The 19624-nt window shown below is 46.2% G+C and overlaps 1 protein-coding gene across 1 annotated transcript in view; it reads right to left on the bottom strand.

The window, feature by feature from the left end:
* LOC120879247 (triple functional domain protein-like) overlaps window positions 1–19624 on the bottom strand; it is a 192628-nt gene that overhangs the window by 39561 nt on the left and 133443 nt on the right. Inside the window, exons 5-8 of the mRNA XM_040262205.1 lie at window positions 15312–15426; window positions 8108–8300; window positions 5190–5702; window positions 3225–3347 (exon numbers count right to left, since the gene is read on the bottom strand). Of these exons, the coding sequence (XP_040118139.1) occupies window positions 3225–3347; window positions 5190–5702; window positions 8108–8300; window positions 15312–15426 (944 nt within the window). The remainder of the gene's footprint in view (window positions 1–3224; window positions 3348–5189; window positions 5703–8107; window positions 8301–15311; window positions 15427–19624) is intronic.

Here is a 19624-nt window from a genome sequence, read left to right as displayed (position 1 = left end):
ACCCTTCCTCCCACCCCTCCTGCCCACGTGGTCCTCGGGCCATCTCCTGCTGCCTCGCCCTCTGACCCCTGCACCAGCCTCGTCACTGTCGCCCCGTGCGCAGCGACCCAAGGAAGCGCCCCACAGAACACGCCTGGCATTCTCTGTACCTTCACTAACTCATTCCTTTCATCCACTCCTGATCGCAGCCTCAACTAAATGGAGTTGCCTTCATCTGGGTTTACAGAGCCACAGACTCCAGGCGCTGAGGCACTTTTCTGGGCTGCGGGCTGGAACCAGCTACCACATCCGGGTGTGGGGCTCGCCTGGCAGGCAAGAGGGGCATCTGTGAGGCTCTGATGGGCAGTCGAGGCCACCATCCGAGGGGAACCGGCCTCACGGCCTCATGTGGCATTACTGCCCCAACGACTGTCCTCTAAGGAGCAATGCCTCTCCTTCTCATACCCGTTCTCTCCCACTGGACACACTGACCAGACTCACCAACTTTTGCTTCCTCTGGATCCTTAAAGAGGAAAATCTACCCCAAAGGTCTGTTCGAAAGAGCATCAGCAGGTGCCCTTGTCAGGATCTGGGGACAAGCTGTCCACCCAGATGGCTCCATCAGGGAGCCCACAGAGGGGGCTGCACCCACCTCCATCTGTTTCAGCGCCTGCATGGCTTCCATCCCTTCAAACTGCCTGCGCTCCGCATGCAGGGGACCGCTCTCTGAATCATGCCTGGGTCGTGCCTCTATCACTGAGGCAGGATGAAGGAGCCACGTGGCACACAGCCCAGACAAGCGTGCACACAGCCCAGACGAGGGTACACAGACACGGCAGTGTACAATTCCCCACGTTAGCTGTGACTCCACCCAGATTCCTACCGTCAGAGCCTGTGATGGGAGAATGGGCACCACCTCATTGCTGTCCCTTAAAATGCTTTCTGTATGGATGCGAGAGTTGGACTGTGAAGAAAGCTGAGCACCGAAGAACTGATGCTTCTGAACTGTGGTGTTGGAGAAGACTCTTGAGAGTCCCTTGGACTGCAAGGAGATCCAACCAGTCCATTCTAAAGGAGATCAGCCCTGGGACTTCTTTGGAAGGAATGATGCTAAAGCTGAAACTCCAGTACTTTGGCCACCTCACGCGAAGAGTTAACTCATTGGAAAAGACTCTGATGCTGGGAGGGATTGGGGGCAGGAGGAGAAGGGGACGACCCAGGATGAGATGGCTGGATGGCATCACCGACTTGATGGACATGAGTTTGAGTGAACTCCGGGAGATGGTGATGGACAGGGAGGTCTGGTGTGCTGCGATTCATGGTGTCGCAAACAGTCGGACACAACTGAGCGACTGAACTGAACTGAACTGAAAGTCGACTTTGCTTCCTGACATCTAGTACTTCTATTTTATCAAAAATGTTTAAAACACACTAGACAGCACAAGAAAGGGCTGAAGGTTAACAGGCCCGTCTCCTGCATAAGTAAATGTCTAGACATATGAGGGACTTCCGGAGGTGTTGAGAACTAGGAGCTGGGAGGCCTGCAAAGCGCCCCCAACAGTTGTCACCCTGCAGTGCACAAGTGACTATAGTGTTTTTAAATTAAAAGTTTTACTTAGAGGAGTGACGGAAGTGCATCATAGAAAAATAGAAAACATATTTAAACCTAAAGAAGAGGTATTACCCATACTTTTAAGAGTTTCTTACTTACCATAATATACTAAAATTACTGACAGTGTTTTTAATGAGGTGATAACACCAGTGGTAGCAACTACCATTTACGAAGTACTTACCTGATAAATTCTGCTTGGTATCTTACACAAACGTCGTAAGTAAAATAATGCAACACCATGTTAGGCAGAAATTATCCCCACTTTAGAGATTAGGAAACTGAGGCTCAAAGAGATTAATCAGGCTGCCCAAGGTCACACAGTAAACAGAAGTCAGAATTAAAAACCGCTACATTCATAACCCACATGCCCAGCTTCTTCATTGTCTGCTGATTCCTAATCATCAGCAACACTGAGGGAGGGAGAGGACCCTTTCTGCTCCTTTCTAGTTTTTATAAAATATATTTCAGTACTTCTAGTTTTTAAAGTATGTGATAGTGGTGGGCTGAATGTGTCTCTCACCATTAGTTGGAAGCTTCTAAATATTTTGAAAAATTGACAGGAAATTGTTAGGAGAAAAAAAAAAAAAGGTCTTCTAAGATGCTTCCCATAAAGGCCCACATTTTCATTCTCCTCATCTACACCCAGGCTAAATCTTTAACCCCAAAATTATCTTACCTCAAACTCAAGAAGAGTAACAGACTTTTGGGATGGTGCTTATTACAAAAATTTTAATTGCTGAACTTTTTTTTGAAACTACCCGAAGTGAAGCACTTTGTGGACTCAACTCTAATGAAGTGGCCTCTTACTGAACTAATTTAAATAACGATCCCCTCTTTGTATCGTTTCAATGCTCTTTAGACAACACATTACCAGGCAAAGAGGGCTAGCTAACTTCCACAGGTCTGGCTCAAAGTCCACACCAAAACTGTCTCTAAAGTGAAAATTTCTAGAGTAACTCTCTACAGAAGGAACCCTATGTCCTACAGAACAACGTATAGCTTTATTTTTGTTACATTAATTCCAAAACTATACTAAGACTGTTACTTAAAATTCACTGTTGAGTTCTTTTGGGGGATTTTGCACTGCAGTCTTGCAGCAACCCCAATCGTATCCACAACAGGCCAAGGGCATCCAGAGAGCCACAGGACTGTGGGAAAGACTGATGTCAGACCCCCGGCCCTCCACTCAACTTGGGAGGAAGGCTCACGTTTTAGGAGAACTGGAAGATGCCCCTGAGAAGGGCAGCAGGCTGGCTTACGTCTTCATCATGAAGGGCTGGCTGGTTCATGCGACTCAGCCTCTGAAAAGAGCCCCGCGGGCTCCTGAGAGGGACAGTTCAGAAGCCAGCATCAAAACCATGCCTGTGGGCCTGGCCAAGTGAACTGGTTCAAGTTTCACTGGTTGGTTGGCTTGCTTGTTTTCACTTCTGTTTGCTTACAAACTTAAAAACAAGCTACCTACACACTGCTACCACAGAGACTCTCCCACACTGGAGGTCGGCTGCTACATCGGACTGTCAGAAGGCCCTGCATGAGCTCTGGGCAGCGTGCTGGGAAGGAGCCGTGTAAATACCCTCCCCCGTCTGCTAAAGTTCACTTGGAGGCAGGACACCCCTGCGCCCCGGTGTCTTACCATGCAGTTCATGGCAAAGTGGTTGTGCTGGGTCTGGAGCTCCATGGCGTGAGGGTGGCTGGTCCCAATCTCAGTGTAGCTGTTCAGAAACAGGCCCTTGTTGTGTGTGATCCAGTCAAACATCTACCGGGATGAAAAAAGACAGCCTGAGATCACTTCCGAGAAAGAGAGGCCTGACAAAGGCCCAGGAACCAGACTAAACCAAGGAAGGGTGGTGTCCTTCTGCCGACAACCCCTGCGGCGCTGGGGCCCAGAAGACGCTAGACAGCTACCAAGTCACAGTTCTGAACTTGCAGGAGCTGCCAAGACAATCTTACCTAGGGTGCTCCTTAGACAGATGAGGAATTAAGAAGTAAATATGTAAGGAGAGGTCATTCAGATCCCCCGGGCTGATTAAAACTCCAATCTTCTGACTCTCTGCTATACCGAACCACATAATTAGCCACAGTGCTCTTCAATTAAAGACCCGTTAGGTGAAATTACAAACTTACGGGTCTCTGGATGGGTGTTGCTCTGCCCACAGATTACTGACGGCAATTTCAATGACTAAGAGATTATGCTCTTTAATGCAAGAATTAAAAAAAAAAAAATCCCTGTGCAAACTATAAAATTTACTGTAAAAATAAAAAGAAATGGGGAAAACTTTAACAACGACACCCCTCTTAAGATTCAACAGAGATGCTACCTGGAAAATGATGTTAATTATATTGTTCCCAGGAAAATATTTAAGGGAAAAGAAATGATTGTCAATTAACACTGCTTCTGTGATGTGAACCGGAACCTAGGGGCAGTCACCTGCTTGTTGAGTAACTGAAAGGAAGGTTTTCTAGCATCTCTGACAAGGCACTACAGCTAAACCTTGAATAACCCGGGTTTGAACTGCACGGGTCTAATTACATGCAGATAAATGAAGTAAATGGAGTGTCTATATTTTTCAATAAATGAAGAACCTGTATTTTCATTTTACACATCTTTAAGTGTGGCAAAAAGTTGTGTTCAACTAGAGATCATAATATATGGAATCAAAAGAACTGGGGCTGGAGCCTTGATTCTACCAAACTGTTTCAGCCTCTCATCCCTGGGTGAGTCATTTAGCAACTCCTTTGTTTTAGAGGCAGAGAGCACGGTTTGTGGATTTTCAACTGCATTAGTGTCAACACCCCAACCCCCATGCTATTCAAGGGTCACCTTAAACAAATAGAGCTTAGAAGCTTACCAAATAATAGTATGAGATAATAGTGCTGGACTGTCACCTTTCAAAAGATCCCTTTACATCAAAGACTTCAATAGGCTTTCTTAACTTTATAAAATATTTTCCTGTCCTTGAAAAGGATTCAGTGAGCTCAGATTAACACACATCAATTCACCCACATTCACGGCTTGCAACCCTTTCCTCTAAGTAAGTGTCCTGTTTTCACGTTGCTAGGACATTCAAGAGCTCACTCTGACCTGCTGGTTTGACAGGAAACCATAAGTAATTATTGCCTGTTATTTCCCAGAAGTCATTATTCTTAATTCATTATTTGCCTTTTATTGTGAAAACAAATTCAATAACGGATCTGAAGGGTGTTTTCTCACTGGCTTTTCTGGGTGGAAGAGCAAGTATTACAAAAATACATGCATAATTACTGCTTTCAATAATATATTCTATAAAGTTTTCACTCTTTTAATTGAAAATATTCGCGTCTATCTTACAGGCATTCTAAACCAAACCATCAGTAATTAACCACTTTAAGTTTCTAGAAGAGCCCCTCATGCGCGATGAAAAACGCTGGGAAGCAGACTGAGGGGAGATCTCCGAACTGACACCGCTGCTCTCTGACGGAGGCCATGTGAGTGGCTCGCCTCTCCCCAGCCCGTTTTTCCCGCCCTTTCTCCTGACCAAATCAGCCTCGGGTGCTCAGACCCAGCGACCCAGCAGCCTCCCTCCAGGAAGCACGGCAGCACCCCCGCCCCTTCCGCTACCTTCTCAGCATCCTGCTCGAACAGCCGCAGCTGAAAGCACTGGTCCAGCTTCAGCTTGCGCACGTGCCACATCTGATGCAGATGCTGCCGCGTCGAGTGCAGCCGGTCCAGCATGGCGGACACCTTGGGTAAGAGGCCCTGCAGGTCTGCGTTGCCCGAGCCCGAGTTCTTTTTGGGAAAGCTCTCGCTGCTCTGAATCCTCTGCAGCAGCTTCTGTCCCTCCAGGTCCAGGTCCTCGATGGGGGCCTTAATCACCTTCTTCTTCAGCTGGGAATGCTCCTCGATCATGTTCCGCGCCCCCTCCAAATCCTGGGGCAACTCCTTCTTGGCGAGGATGTCCTGGAGCTCCTCCAGCCGAGAGAGCATGTGGGTCGCGTTGCTAATGTAGTCTTCAAAAGCAAGTCGGATCTCAATCCATTCTTCGTGGTTGTACTCCAGGCAGCCGTCAAACTCGGGCGTTAGCTGGGAAGGATCAACTACTTTGGTAAGGCCTTCTAAAGAGACCATATTTGTCTTAAGGGGAAAGAAAACCACGTGTGAGAAGATGAACCCGTCTTACATGGTCTTATCATAATGCAATTTGTCACACTTAACCACAGATTTTCAAACTAGAAGCAAGTAATCCACTTATAGAGAACATGACATACCTTGTGCTGGCCCCATTAAAACAAATGTAAATGAAAAGCAGCATTAGTCCACTCGGTGAGAGACAAACCCATCAGAATAGCACATGGCTGTTAGTTGGAAACCCTAAAATATCAGAATCATGAATTTCATAACAGCTAAAGAAAGTTGATCTCTTTCCAAGAATGTGGACATTAACTCACTACATTAGGCACACTGGAACATGAGTGACTTTTTAAAAATTTAGAAAATGCTCAAGGGTTAGCAAGAAAGCTGGCAGACGCCCTTCTTACAAAGCTGGAGAGAGAACAAATGTTTCATTCACTTGCAGAGATCCACAGTGACTCTGAGCAGCACAGATTTTTGTTTAGGGTTTTTTTTTTTTTTTGATGTGGATCATCTTTAAAAGTCTTCATTGAATTTGCTACAATATTGCTCCTGTTTCATGTTTTGGTTTTCTGGTTTCAAGGAATGCGGGATCTTAGCTCCTCAACCAGGGATCGAACCCGCACCCCCTGCGTTGGAAGGCGAAGTCTCAACCACGGCACCGCCAGGGAAGTCCCTGAGCAGCAACTGGGTTGCACATCAATCACCCACATAACAATCTAACGCTCACAAGGCTCCAGTCAACTACAACCTAGGCCATAAACCTTCATCTCAGGGTTAATATTACTTATGATGCCTCAAGAAAAACATAAGGAGGGGGAGTTAGTGAAGACAAAGGAGAAGAGAAATAAAAAATGTGGCCCAGAACCAAAAGATAAAACAGAGAAAGGCTTATGTAACCCCCCGTTACCTCTAGTCTTGGAGAAACCTACAGCTGCGTCTCTGTGCTGTTTGGCATAAGAAACGGCAAAAAGAGGCAATGCTAGAAAGAGGGGCGGCTCCTGGCCCAGCACTTCAGCCTGAAATGTGGCTGCAGGTTCACTGCTGTCTCATCTGCCCAGAGTTTAAAAACGTCCATGGAGCAATCACGTCATGGACAGAAGCAGGTGATAACGTAGAGAGAAGGTCAACAGAAAAACCAGGGAGGAAACTTTAAAGGCCCAGAGGGAGACAGCACGGCGAGACGAGCAAACACCTACAGACCTCACACCAACAAACGGCCATGTCTGCTTAAAACGTGTATCATCAAATACAACACATTTTCCATTCTGAGTCAAAGAAAGAACTGATATCTGACAAACTGTCCTCCAAACTCACTTCATCTTGTGTGTAATATAAAGGCTTACTAGTTTCACCTTTCACTAAACCTCTTGAGTGTGGTTTCAAATTCAAAAACTACATGCAGATTTCAGGTTGAAAATCAGTACCAAGGAACCAAAGTTTAAAATGCAATTCATGTATGCATGAAAAGACTCTGAAAGGTGTGACATGTAACATCAAGCTTAAGAATTAATATTGTGTGATATGTTTAATACTAGTATTGTTGTTAGCCTTAAAATACATGAATATATTCGCTGCAACCTAATGTTTAGGCAAAGCAGCTAGATGAACCATCTAGTCAACTAAAAATTAGCATTTATAATTAGGAAATATTTAAATTTTATTACACAATATGGCACGAATCAAGTTTCCAGCTGGCCAGAGTACCTTCTCCCCATAATACTCTCATGAAACCAAGTGCATCAGAGCCTTGTCAGAAGCCTGGGAGCCTAAGGCGAGGAGGTTCCAGGGGAAGGAGAGTCAGGCAGCAGGTTGAGGGCTGTTCTACACGCTGAAAGACAGCAACCTGTGTGCTGACTGGACCCAGGGCTCCGCCCGGGGTTTAAAGGAATCGCTCCCTTTTTGTAAATGAGACCTGACGTATGAAATACAGAGCAGAAGGTTCGCTCCAGCATTAATTAAGGACCTGATAAAAAGTCAGTCTCTCCCATACATCTCAGGAACTCTGAGGTTGGGCATTTCTCCCTATTATTCCCTCATTTCCACGGCTGAGGTTAACAGTTCGGCCTCAGAAGCCACCTATAGCCACTTGCGCTCAGCAGTAAAGCAATTTTATCCTATGAAGTGAAAGGAAACAGGCTTCTAAGACACACAGCTTACACCCCAGCAACCCTACCGGTGGCCCAGAGACAAGAGGCCTGGAATCTAACCCACCATGGAGATAAGGTGACAAACCAACCTGTCTTATTTAACATAATGACTAACGTTACACGTCATGTGTAACTAAGATATGCAGCTTTTGCTGGATACATGGTTTTGAAACATCTATAAGCAGCCTGCAATGACAGAAAAGCTTTTAATAAACCACACCTACTGGTTGAGTTGGTCTGGCTACACAGGGAAGTTACCTCAAATTCAAATTTAGAACTGCCAAAATTAGTCCTCTGTTTCTGCCAAAAGTTGTCTGGCTTGATTATCAGCGCGACGTGGATGCAGCAGGGGAAGGACTCTTGTAAGATCTTCAGCAGCGGCTTGATGGAGTCCCACTTGGACCCGCGCATGTCCACAATCACCGTGAACCCTCGCTTGCAGACTTCTTCACTGGAGAGAAAGAAAAGGCAGGTTGACACCATGCCAGGGCTCGCCCCTGTGTCTGGTCGGAGGCCGGCCCGCGTGGAGGGTTCTGCTTCCGTCATCCTGCTGCAGGCAGGGCGGGTCCCTCCGCCCATCGCCTGGCTGGCCCGCACTGGTACCCAGGGAGCCGCTGGATGCAGAATCCTTACTGAGAGAGCGTGGCTCCTCGCTATGGTTCTCGTCCTCCCTAGTGCCTTAACGGAACAGACTAACTGTACCCACACAGCGTTCAGCCTCAAAAATGTTCAAGTCTTTATGCTGTGTCCATGGCTTTTGCATCTTGTCTTCTCTTTAGGAGAAAAGCAGTGACCACCTTGCCCATCTCTCTGGCCTTGTGTGCGTTAACTGTTCACACATGCTGCCGAGTAAGGGTGAAGGGCCACTAAACAAGGACAGAGCTAAACAGGGAGGGACCCCGACAGCGCACGCAGACCCAGGTGCAGCAGTCCCCGGGCTCCAGGACTGCGGGGAGCTGGGACCACTCCCACCAGTGTGCGCTAGCTTTTGAACGTCCCAGTTTATTCTATTTAACCTGCCTGGGACCCTGAGTTCCCTCGCAGCTTCTCAGGTGGGGTTCACCAGCCCTGGGGGAGCGCCCCCACCACCCCCACCATCTGGCAGGGTCTGGGGTACACTTATTTTCATGGGATTACTGTGTCTTATCTGTCTTTGTCAGCCGGTTGCACTGAGAGTGCACAGGCCACAGAGAACACGGTTGCCTCTTGGCAACAAGTCAAGGCAGCGCTAGGAGTCACTGTATTCTTCTCTCCAAGTTCGAGCTCTTAAACAAAAGGGCCGGTTTCTCTTAAGAATGTCCTTGATGAAGACATAAAAATTATGAACCCTATTAAATCTGAACCTCTGAGGATACAAGAAATGTATATAAAGCATATCTGCAATAAACAAAAAAAAGCAGGGGCTTCCCTGGTGGCTGAATGGTCAAGAATCTGCCTGCCAATGCAGGAGACACAGGTTCAATCCCTGGTCGGGGAAGACCCCACATGCCGCAGAGGAACTAACCAATGTGCCACAACTACTGAGCCTGTGTTCCAGAGCCCATGCTGCACAATAACAGACGCCACTGCGATGAGAGACGCCCCCGCACGGAACAGAGAGTAGCCCTGGCTTGCCACAACTAGAGAAAAGCCCTCAAAACAATGAAGACCCAGCACAACCAGAAATAAAAAAATAAAATTATAAGTAAAAAAAAAAAATAGAAAAAGCAAAAGTCAAAGTGTCCATATACATGGGTTAAAACTCCACAGTCTCCCCCTCACACCATATAAAAAAATTAAACTCAAAATAGTTTAACGAATTTTAAGACATGACATCATAAAACTCCTGGAAGAGAAAACAGGCAAAACATTCTCTGACATAAACTGCAGCCGTATTTTCTTAGATTGATCTCCCAAGGAAAAAGGAACAAAAGCAAAACTAAACAAATGAGACCTAAACCAACCTAAAAGCTTTTGCATAGCGAAGAAAACCATCAACAAACCACAAAGACAACCTACAGAATGGGAGACCACGTTTACAAATGATGTGACTGACAAGAGGGTCACATCCAAAATATACGAACAGCTCATACAACTCAGTATCAAAAAAACAAACGAGCTAATAAAAAAAAACGGGTAGAAGACCTAGACAGACATCTCTCCAAAGATGACATACAGATGGCGGCCAACAGGCAGACGAAAAAATGCTCAACGCTAATTATTAGAGAAATGCAATCAAAACTGCAACGAGGCCGCGGCACCTCATACCAGTCAGAATGGCCATCATCAGAAAGTCTACAAACAAATGCTGGAGAGGCTGTGGAGCAAAGGGAGCTCTCCCACACTGCTGGTGGGAATGCCGGTGCAGCCACTGTGGAAAAGAGCACAGAGGTGCTTCAAAAACTGAAAAGAGAGCTACCATATGATCCGGCAGTCCCACTCCAAGACAAACATACAGAGAAAAATGAAAACTCTAATTCAAAAATTAGGGGTGCACCCCAATATTCGTAACAGCACAATGAACAATAGCCAAGACATGCAAACAACCCAGGTGACAATCAACAGAGAACTGGCTTATAAAGGTGTGATATACATATTTATACACACAATGGAATATTACTCAACCATAAAAAACAAAGAAATATTGCCATTTGCAACGACACTGGTGAACCTAAAAGTGAAGTGAAGTAAGTCAGATAAAGACAAATCTCATACAGGACCAATTACATGTGGAATCTAAAAAATAATACAAAACAGAAACAGAATCACAGACACAGAAAACAAATTCACGGTTACCAAAGGAAAAAGGGAGACGGGGAGGGATCAGTTAGGAGACTGGGACCAACAGATACAAACTGATATACACAGAACAGATGAACTACACAGTTTGACTGGATAGCATAGGGAACTACACTCAGTATCTTGTAATAACCTACAATGGAAAATAACCTGAAAAACAAAAATATATATAGCTGAATAATCCTGCTGTACAACTAAAACTAACACAAATATTGTAAGTCAACTATACTGAAAAATTTTTAATTAAAAAATTTTTTTAAATAAAGTGAGCCCACTGTAGACAACCAAAAAAAAAAAAAAAAAAGAAGCATGATCTCAACTAAATTTAAGTTAATCTCACGCTCCCTTGCATGAGCTCTTCCGCCTTCCTGCCCTCCCCACTCCCACACACACCATTCTCTTCCTCATCTGGACTCTCACTGTTAGAATAACTGACACTCCAGGTTCCTGCAGCAATCACAGCAGTGCAAGGGGCCCACCACCGAGACATTCCCAGAAAGTCTGCGGGGATAGAACCTGGGCAGGTGACAGCTCGCGGTCCTAGGAACACAAACAGACTGATCCAGCAGCCCCTGGCTTATCACTCCAGCGTGGGACGCAGTGAGGAGTGATCTGATTCACTTCTGTATGACGATGAACGTAAAGAGAGGTCACCCTTGGCTCCTCATGCAATCGCTTTTCCTGTCTCAAGCAGGTCCCGGGCCAGGATCCGGGGAGTGTCTCAGCCTCCTTCATAAATCCTTAGAGGCTGCTGGCACTCCCAGAAATGTCTCCCGAAATCTCCCAAGTCACTAAAATGAAGTGGCCTGGCCTCCCTCGGGCACTAATGGGGTCTGCTATCCTGCAGGAGTCCATTCAGTAGGAGCTTCTGGGCTCCAGACGTCCTCGGGCCTAGACCAGCCTGAGCAGGAGGATGCCCACGTCTGCTGCCCAGTGGGGACCGGGGCTCCAGACCCTCAGGTCCTGCCACTGCACCCCAGAGACACACCCCAGAGATGGTCAAACCGCAGCACTGGGTTCGATGGTTGTTATCAGGTGCTGCTTAGGGCCTGGGCTTTATCGGTCTTCCCCTCTTCCAGGTCAGTCCTCTGGCAGCCTGTCTTTCTGCTCACAGAGCACTATGCACTGTGTACATAAAACTACAAAGCCGCTCCACTTGACAGGGGCTTAGAAGGAATCTTGAGTAACTCCAGGCTTAACAAAAGGAACGAGCTGGAGAGAGACACAAGCAAAAGGCGCCCTGAGCTTGTACGGTTTACAGAAGGCTTAACTAGTCACCTGAAGGCTTAACTAGTCACCTGCCTCCGCGATCCAACGCACAAGTTCCCACTGGGGACTTCCAAGGAACCCGAGCAGCAGACCAGCCAGGAAGGGAGTGCCCAAGCTCCCTAACTCGTCCGTCTTCACAAGTTCAAAGTGAGACATTGTGAAGAAGGCAGTGACGTGCAAACACCCCCAAAGCCCGTTCCAACTTCTGAGCATCCAGTGAACACGTACGGCTGCTACACAAGGGCTCTGGGCCATGCCTCTACCTCCAAAACACTGCTCATTGGAAATTGAGACTTATTAACCAGCTATTTTATAGCAGTTTAACCTAAAAGCTTCATTTTAGCTGTGGGATTAAAAAAAAAAAAAAAGTAGATAAAACTAAAGTCCTTTTTCAATGCAGGTCTCTAGGAAAGAGGCAGTCTTCTTTTTTCATTTCCTAGATGAAGAAGGTATCTTCTTATATGAACATTCATGAACGAATCAACTCAGAGTTTCACGTGATTTCACTGATGACCAAAGAGTGATTGATCCATTTAGCTGCTATGCATATGTGTGTGTGTGTGTGTGCACGCATACTCAGTCGTGTTCGACTCTTTGTGACCCCATGGACTGTAGTCCACCAGGCTCCTCTGCCCATAGAATTTCCCAGGCAAGAATATTGGAGTGGGGTGCCATCTCCTCCTCCAGGGGATCTTCCCGACCCAGGGATTGAACCCATGTCTCCTGCATCTCCTGATTTGGCAAGAGGACTCTTTACTACTGAGCCACCTGGGAAACCTTAGCTACTATAAATCATTCTAAAGAAGACAAAACATTCTAGTTAGTATAATTCATGAGTTAAGAGCAATGAACAACTAGAGATATACCAAGATTAATGTGACTTTGTCTCTGTGCAGGAGAGTCCCAGGTACACCCGCAAGAAATTCCACTCTGACTTCTCTCCTACTCATTTCATGGAAAAGCTTCCTTGCGAATTAATCATATGAAAGTCAGTCTATTACTCTAATTGTTTTGTTTCTCTAGAAAGGGAGAGGGGAAGGGCAGGTGTCCCAAATAACAATACTCAAAACTGGTCACCACCGCTCAGATCACACCAATGTTTAACTTCAAGGCCGTTCTAGTGGAAAGACAATCCGGAAGCCACGCAGTAAAAAACAGACAAGAAGATCTGGCTCTAGAGCACGTGGCAAGAAGGAAATGATTTGAGAGAATAGCACTGAAACATGTATATTATCAAATGTGAAACAGATCGCCAGTCCAGGTTTGATGCATGAGACAGGGTGCTCAGGGCTGGTGCACTGGGATGACCCTGAGGGATGGGATGGGAAGGGAGATGGGAGGGGGGTTCAGGATGGGGGACACATGTATACCCATGGCTGATTCATGTCAATATACAGCAAAAACCACCACAATATTGTAAAGTGATTAGCCTTCAATTAAAATTTTTTTAAAAAAAGGATAACAACTGAAGGAAAGCTGAAAGGTGAATATGAAAAACAGACATTACCGTACTATAGCTGAGGCAGCTACCATGGGCAGACACCATGCCCGGCACGTGTAAATCATCTTATTCAATACGATGATCTAAGAAGCACAGATTACTATCACAAAGATCAGAAAATTCATAAATATAAGTAACCAGGTCAGCCGTCTGAATCTGCCCATATTCTTTCCCGGATAGCACTCTCTCCACATCTGGGAATGTGTGGTCCTGAGACTGTGTGGCCAAGGGGCAGCCAGAGGCTCCTTCATATCGCAGAAAATGTGGGGAGGGGTGGATGGTGGTGGACTGCCTTAGGATCCCACAAGGACCCCCCCCTCCACTGTCCAGGACTGTTTGTATCACCCTGAAACTAACAACAAATTATCAGACTCAGAAATTAAGAATAAGCGAGCCTGTAGGTAGGTCCCGCCAAATTCTCACACCCTGAACCTTCTGATGATGATCGCTGATCCCTTTGTTTGGCTAAAGCCGGAGTGCTCCCACCTCTGCAGGCCCCCTGGGGGCAGCGTGGCTCTTTTCCAGTCACTGGAGGACCTGAGTGGGCCTGGAGAGCAATCTCTTTGTTGCCACTGCTATTTGGACCACTGTGAAATCTTCCTCCGTTATCACTTGATGAATGCATCTTCTCTCTTACCTGCTCATTCAATGAACCAAGAACAAGAAAATGGCATTTCCTATCGTCCAGAGTTGTAAATACAAAGGCAAATCCATGAAATGAAGTGAACTGTGCTCAGTGGTTGTAGGGTCACATTAGAGAGAAACAAGAAGATGCTGGAGATGTACTATATTTTTTGGGAAAGCGGACAAGATGGGCAGAAAGTGATCATTGCTGGAGCCCGAGGACAGGCACGGGGGCGCCTGCTTCTCTCCAGTGCCGTTTACGCAATTCGCAGGACAAAGTTTTGTGTCTCTGTTTAAAGCGGGTCATCAGATGATCGACAATCTACGTGAATCAATTTTTCTATGGCATCAATGAAAGAAAAGGCAATTTTTTAATATTTACAGTCAACACAGATTTCAAGACCAAAAAGCAAGTTGCCAAAGTTATATCCAGAATTCCAACAATGTAACTGCTTTTAAAGGATCACCTGGATGGAATTCACCTTGTTGTTCATTTAAACTCTACGACAAGCATCATTTAGGGTGGCAGGGATTTCTTTATTCTTCTGCACTGTCCTCTGTATCGCTCTCTTTGTCAGCATTAGCACAGCACACGGCACACAGTTAGAGCTCAGTAAGAGGTGGCCACAAACTATGCCATATTTATAACTGACAGAGCAGTAAATAACTTCTAAGGCTCTTTCCAACTCTATGATTTCAATAGTTCAAGGAAACACCAGAGTAAGACAAAGGGGGAAACTTTTTCCACATTTTTAAGCTGATTAAGGGGCCCATTCATGTGTCATCCATGACATGTGATAGCTTTCCCACAAAGGACACCCAAGAACGTGAAGAAAAACCCAGGAACTCCCTCCGAAGGTCAGACCATCCAGACCAAAGCTGACTTGGCACAGCCACGGTGAGGAGGGGTCAGCAGAGGACAGGGCTGTCTCCCTGGCTGGTGTCAACCTAAAGGGGTCGCGTGCGGTCACCAGCCCCCTCCACCGGGCATCTGCTCACATCTGCCTGCACCCCAAAGATCCACGAAGCAGTCTCAGATCAGGGCCCCCACTGTGCCACTGCTGCCTCGGGCACCACACCCTCATGCCCCAGCCCGGGGGGCGCCCCCCCCCCCCCCGAGGAATTCGGCCCTTCCCACCCAGCACCCCAGAGGGAAAGCGTCACGGGAGGGAAACAGGGAGCAAGAACGTGCCTCCATCGTGGCAGCGCCTGGCTGGGACCCGGGCTCCGGGGGCCTGTTTTCCTGGGAGGGGCCCAAGGGACGGTGAGCGGCCAGGCCCCCGCACTCACCTGGGGATACAGGCCAGGTAGGAGATGAGCCTCCGGAGGTCCTCCTGCCGTATTCTGTCATGGTTGCTGCGGGCCGGGAAGGTGAGGATGGGACCCCCGCGCTTGTCTCTGCCACCTGCAAACAGACACGTGCACTCGCTCAGACACCACGGGGAGGATGCGGCTCCCGAGGCCCGCGGGCGCCAGGCACCGCCGCCGCCCGGCCCAAGGACCTTGAAAGGCCAGCGCCCCGGCTCCGCCGGGACCAGCGGCAGGGCCACCCGCACGGGGAGGGCGTCCCAGAACCCTGCTCTTTCCTTCAGTGGGTCTGTTCCCTCCCTTCTTCAGTTCTGTGGTTGGAGAGGAAAGAAGGCCACGTTCACATGCTTCCTTTGCCTTAAACCTCACCTCCTCACACCCCTCTGTCTCCTCCCCTCGGTCTCTCTGTGTCTCTGTCTGTTTCTCAGACTGTCTCTGTCTCTCTCTCCTCCAGCACTCTAAGTAGTCTCTCCCAGACATTTTAAGCGTTCTCTTTACTACCAACCAAACTGGGCTTTAAATCTCAACAGGGAAAAGACAGGCTTGTTCACCAAACTCTGTGTGGATGACGACTTCAGAGAAGCTGGGATCCCGGGTGCCCTCCCCTCTCAAGGGCCGTAGCTGACCTCTGTGGTCAAGCTGCCCCACACTCTCCAAAAAGCCACACAAAAAAACGAGAGGGAGACACTGGCACAAAGAATTTTAAAGCAGAATGAAATTAGCTTAAGAACTTTATAAAGCTTTCATTACATATTAAGTACAACTCTCACGTGACAGGCCTTTGACAGAAAGGTAGAAATATTTCTCATTAACATATATACAACCTAAGGAAGTCTACAAGTATATCTGAATATTTTTGATGGAACTGCCACATTTATTTTATTATTTCTATCAAGGGTCTCAGAAAAAAACACAGAGAAAGAAAACTGTTCTTTTCCCAAGTGTATACTTCATTTAATTTTATAGGTCAGTCATGTCTTTTCAGAAGTACAGTACTGAGATCGCAAGATCCAAGCCACAATATGAAACTTTTCATTATTTTCTCATCTTAATCGTTTACCTTATCAGCAAAGGTAAATGAAAATGCAAATAAAACAAACAGGAGACCAGATTCTTCACTTTAAGGATGCTGAAAACATATTCAGCAGAGATGCTGGTATTTAAAAACACATTTTACCAACATGAGTCTTTACAATGTCCTAGGATGACTGACAGGCTTCCCTGGTGGCTCAGCGGTTTAAAAAAAAAAAAAAACAACCTGCCTGCAATGCAGGAGACACAGGTTCAATCCCTGGGTCAGAAAGATCCCCTGGAGAAGGGAATGGCAACCCTCTCCAGGATTCTTGCCTGGAGAATTCCATGCACAGGGAAGAGGGCAGGCTACAGTCCCTGGGGTCACAAAGAGTTGGACATGAATTCCTCCTAACAGTAATGACACTTAATGCTGATTCTGAATGCTTAAACTGACCTACGTGTACTGTTAAGTCATGCAGTCCAGAAGAGTGTTAAATTACTTATAAAATTAGTAACTCAGGTATTAAACGTCGTCAACAACTAAACCACAGCTGACACATGCTAGGTATGGCATCGAGAGCTCTGATCTGATAGTTACAATGATCCTGTCAGCTTGATCATGAAAGACACTGAGGCTCAAAGACTTAAAGAAAGTCCAAGGGACTATGCCGGCATGTCACAGCTGGGCTCTTTGCCCTGACGAGAACTTGTATAATTTTTCAAACTAGTGGCTTTAGTTCTTCCTAAGTAATAAAAATATCAGAAGGAACACTAAATGATGGGCTCCTGGGCCTTTTATATGAATGAAAGGTACTCTTAAGAGTGTAAAATGGTACTGTTGTAAATGACAGAGTATCCTTACGAAGTTATCTTCTAAAATACCAGGTAGTATTTTGAGGGAAATATCACTGGCTGTAGTTTTTTTTTTGGAATACCTCATGTCTTCAAGATAAGATAGGTAACAACTGCAGTATTTATTTACCAATATCTTTCATTCTTTTCAAAAACAAATCAATCTCTTTGATCAAAAATATTCTACATCAACAAATATTACAGAAATTTGAGTTTAAAAAATATCTATTTGTATTAACACATTCACCCCACTTTTGGTAATCAGAACAGCATCATACATTGCTCAACACCACTCTGAACTGCTTTTAAATGCAACATAATGTGTGGTTCATCGGGGAGACTAAATGCCCATGAACCCTGCTCGAATGGCCCCCTCTTGGGGGGTTGTCATATCTCTCAGTGTAAGGAAGGTGGGCTCCAGCATAGCTATGAAAAAAAGTAGAATCCCGTATCTGCCCATCAAAGACAGTCATGGGGGAGTCAGCCTGAGTGTGCACTCTGTACACAGCCATGCTATTCACTCCAGGGGAGAGGATGCAGCTGTGTGCACAGTGCTGGCCACCCCTGCAACCGCTCCACTGTCAACCAGAGACGTTCCCAGGCTGGTGGTGCTGAGGAGGACCCAGAGACCTGCCGGCAAGCTCATGAACGGGCCCTCATTCGTGCCGTAAAGATAGCGTACCTAAACCTGAACTTGAATTTTAAGATAGAGGGAAAAAATCAGTTTGTCTTTTTTCCCTTTTGCATTAGAGTTTCAGTAAACTCACCATGATTATTTTAAAATGTCATGAAAAATCCCTTATGAAGTAAAAAATGGCATATGTACTTTATTGTGTCCTGCTCTTTGCGACCTCGTGGGCCGTAGCCCACCAGGCTCCTCTGTCCATGGGATTCTCCAGGCAAGAATACTGGAGTGGGTTGCCACCATGTCCTCCTCCAGGGGATCTTCCCGACCAGGGATAGAACCTGTGTCTCCTGCACTGGCAGGTGGATTCTATACCACTGCACCACCTGGAAAAATGGCATATTCACCACTAAAGAATTTGAGTATCTGCTTTCACTTGCAAACCTCCCTGTATGGGGCTGCATCTTCTGATCTGTGGTCTGTCAGTCAGTGATAGGCAGGTGCCAATCATCCAGGGACCACTCCCAATGGGGTTAAAACTTTAAAATCTTAGAACCAATGAAATATAGTAGTATCACTTCAGAAGAACGTGGTCTCTAAACCTCAGAGAGCTTAAAAATCAGCTCCACAGGTGTCTGTTTATATTATATTTCCCAAAATTTACCTTGGTTGCCAATGTCACAGAAGATACACAAACGAAAATACTGACCGGGTTAGGAAGCAGAAAAGCCACAAGCTCACAGTTCTTGTTTCTGAACTTTTAAAAATAATGACATTATAGCTGATAAAAGCTCCATCTACTAGACATACTCTATGTGTCTGATGTCAACTCCCAGCCTCAGGGTGAGGCGGGACGGACAGAGTCCCACTTTGGTGGTGGTGATGGTGGTTTACCCCCTCAGTCGTGTCCGACTCTGTGGGACCCCAGGGACTGTAGCCCATCAGACTCCTCTGTCCATGGGATTCTCCAGGCAAGAGTACTGGAGGAGGTTGCCATTCCCTTCTCCAGGGGATCTTCCTGACCCAGGGATCGAACCCAAGCCCCCTATATTGCAGGCAGATTCTTTACCGCTGAGCCACCAAGGAAGCCAAGCCCCACTTCACAGACAGGAAACTCAGAGATAAGAAAAGGGCAGGAAGCCCATTTCCTGCACCTACCAACGTCTGTCTACTAAGCTGTCTAGGAGAGTTTTGCAGTCTCTGCACCTCTGTGCAGTACCAAAAACCAACAGCTTGTTAAGGATTATCTGTCTATCCAAATGCTCGGTTAGTAAAAAAAGAAAAACAAAAAGACAAAAAAGTGAAGTTTATGTTCATAATGACACTGAATTATTTTCATTTCTTATAAAAACTGCATCTGCTTTGCCATCCCTTCCTCACTGCTACATTTTATTTCTGTAAGGCCCCATCACCTTCCAGTAAATGATGCACTTTACACATTCTCTCTGTCTGCCCCCCACTGGATCAGAAGCCCCTGTGTTCAATCACTGACGTCTTATATCCTCTCAATTCCTGGTAACAGACTGGCACATAGGAGCTACTCAATAAACATTCAATGGAGGAACAAACTCTTTGTTTATATTCCAAACAAACTTAATTAACAGTACCTACTATCAGGTACGGCAAGTTAAAAAAGGAAATGCCTGATGAACACTCCTACAGAAGCACAAAGGCTAAATGAACTGAGGTTTAATATTAAAAAGAAGGCAGGAACGGCCCTACATGATGATAGCTATAAACGTCTGTGTGACGCCTCCTCTCCTGAACTCGGTAACACTCATTCTCCTCTTATAAAAGGTAACTT

This window comes from Oryx dammah, unplaced genomic scaffold (assembly GCF_014754425.2).
Source record: "Oryx dammah isolate SB20612 unplaced genomic scaffold, SCBI_Odam_1.1 HiC_scaffold_20, whole genome shotgun sequence".
In the NCBI taxonomy this organism is placed as follows: domain Eukaryota; kingdom Metazoa; phylum Chordata; class Mammalia; order Artiodactyla; family Bovidae; genus Oryx; species Oryx dammah.
This window is presented reverse-complemented; position numbering and strand designations above follow the sequence as displayed.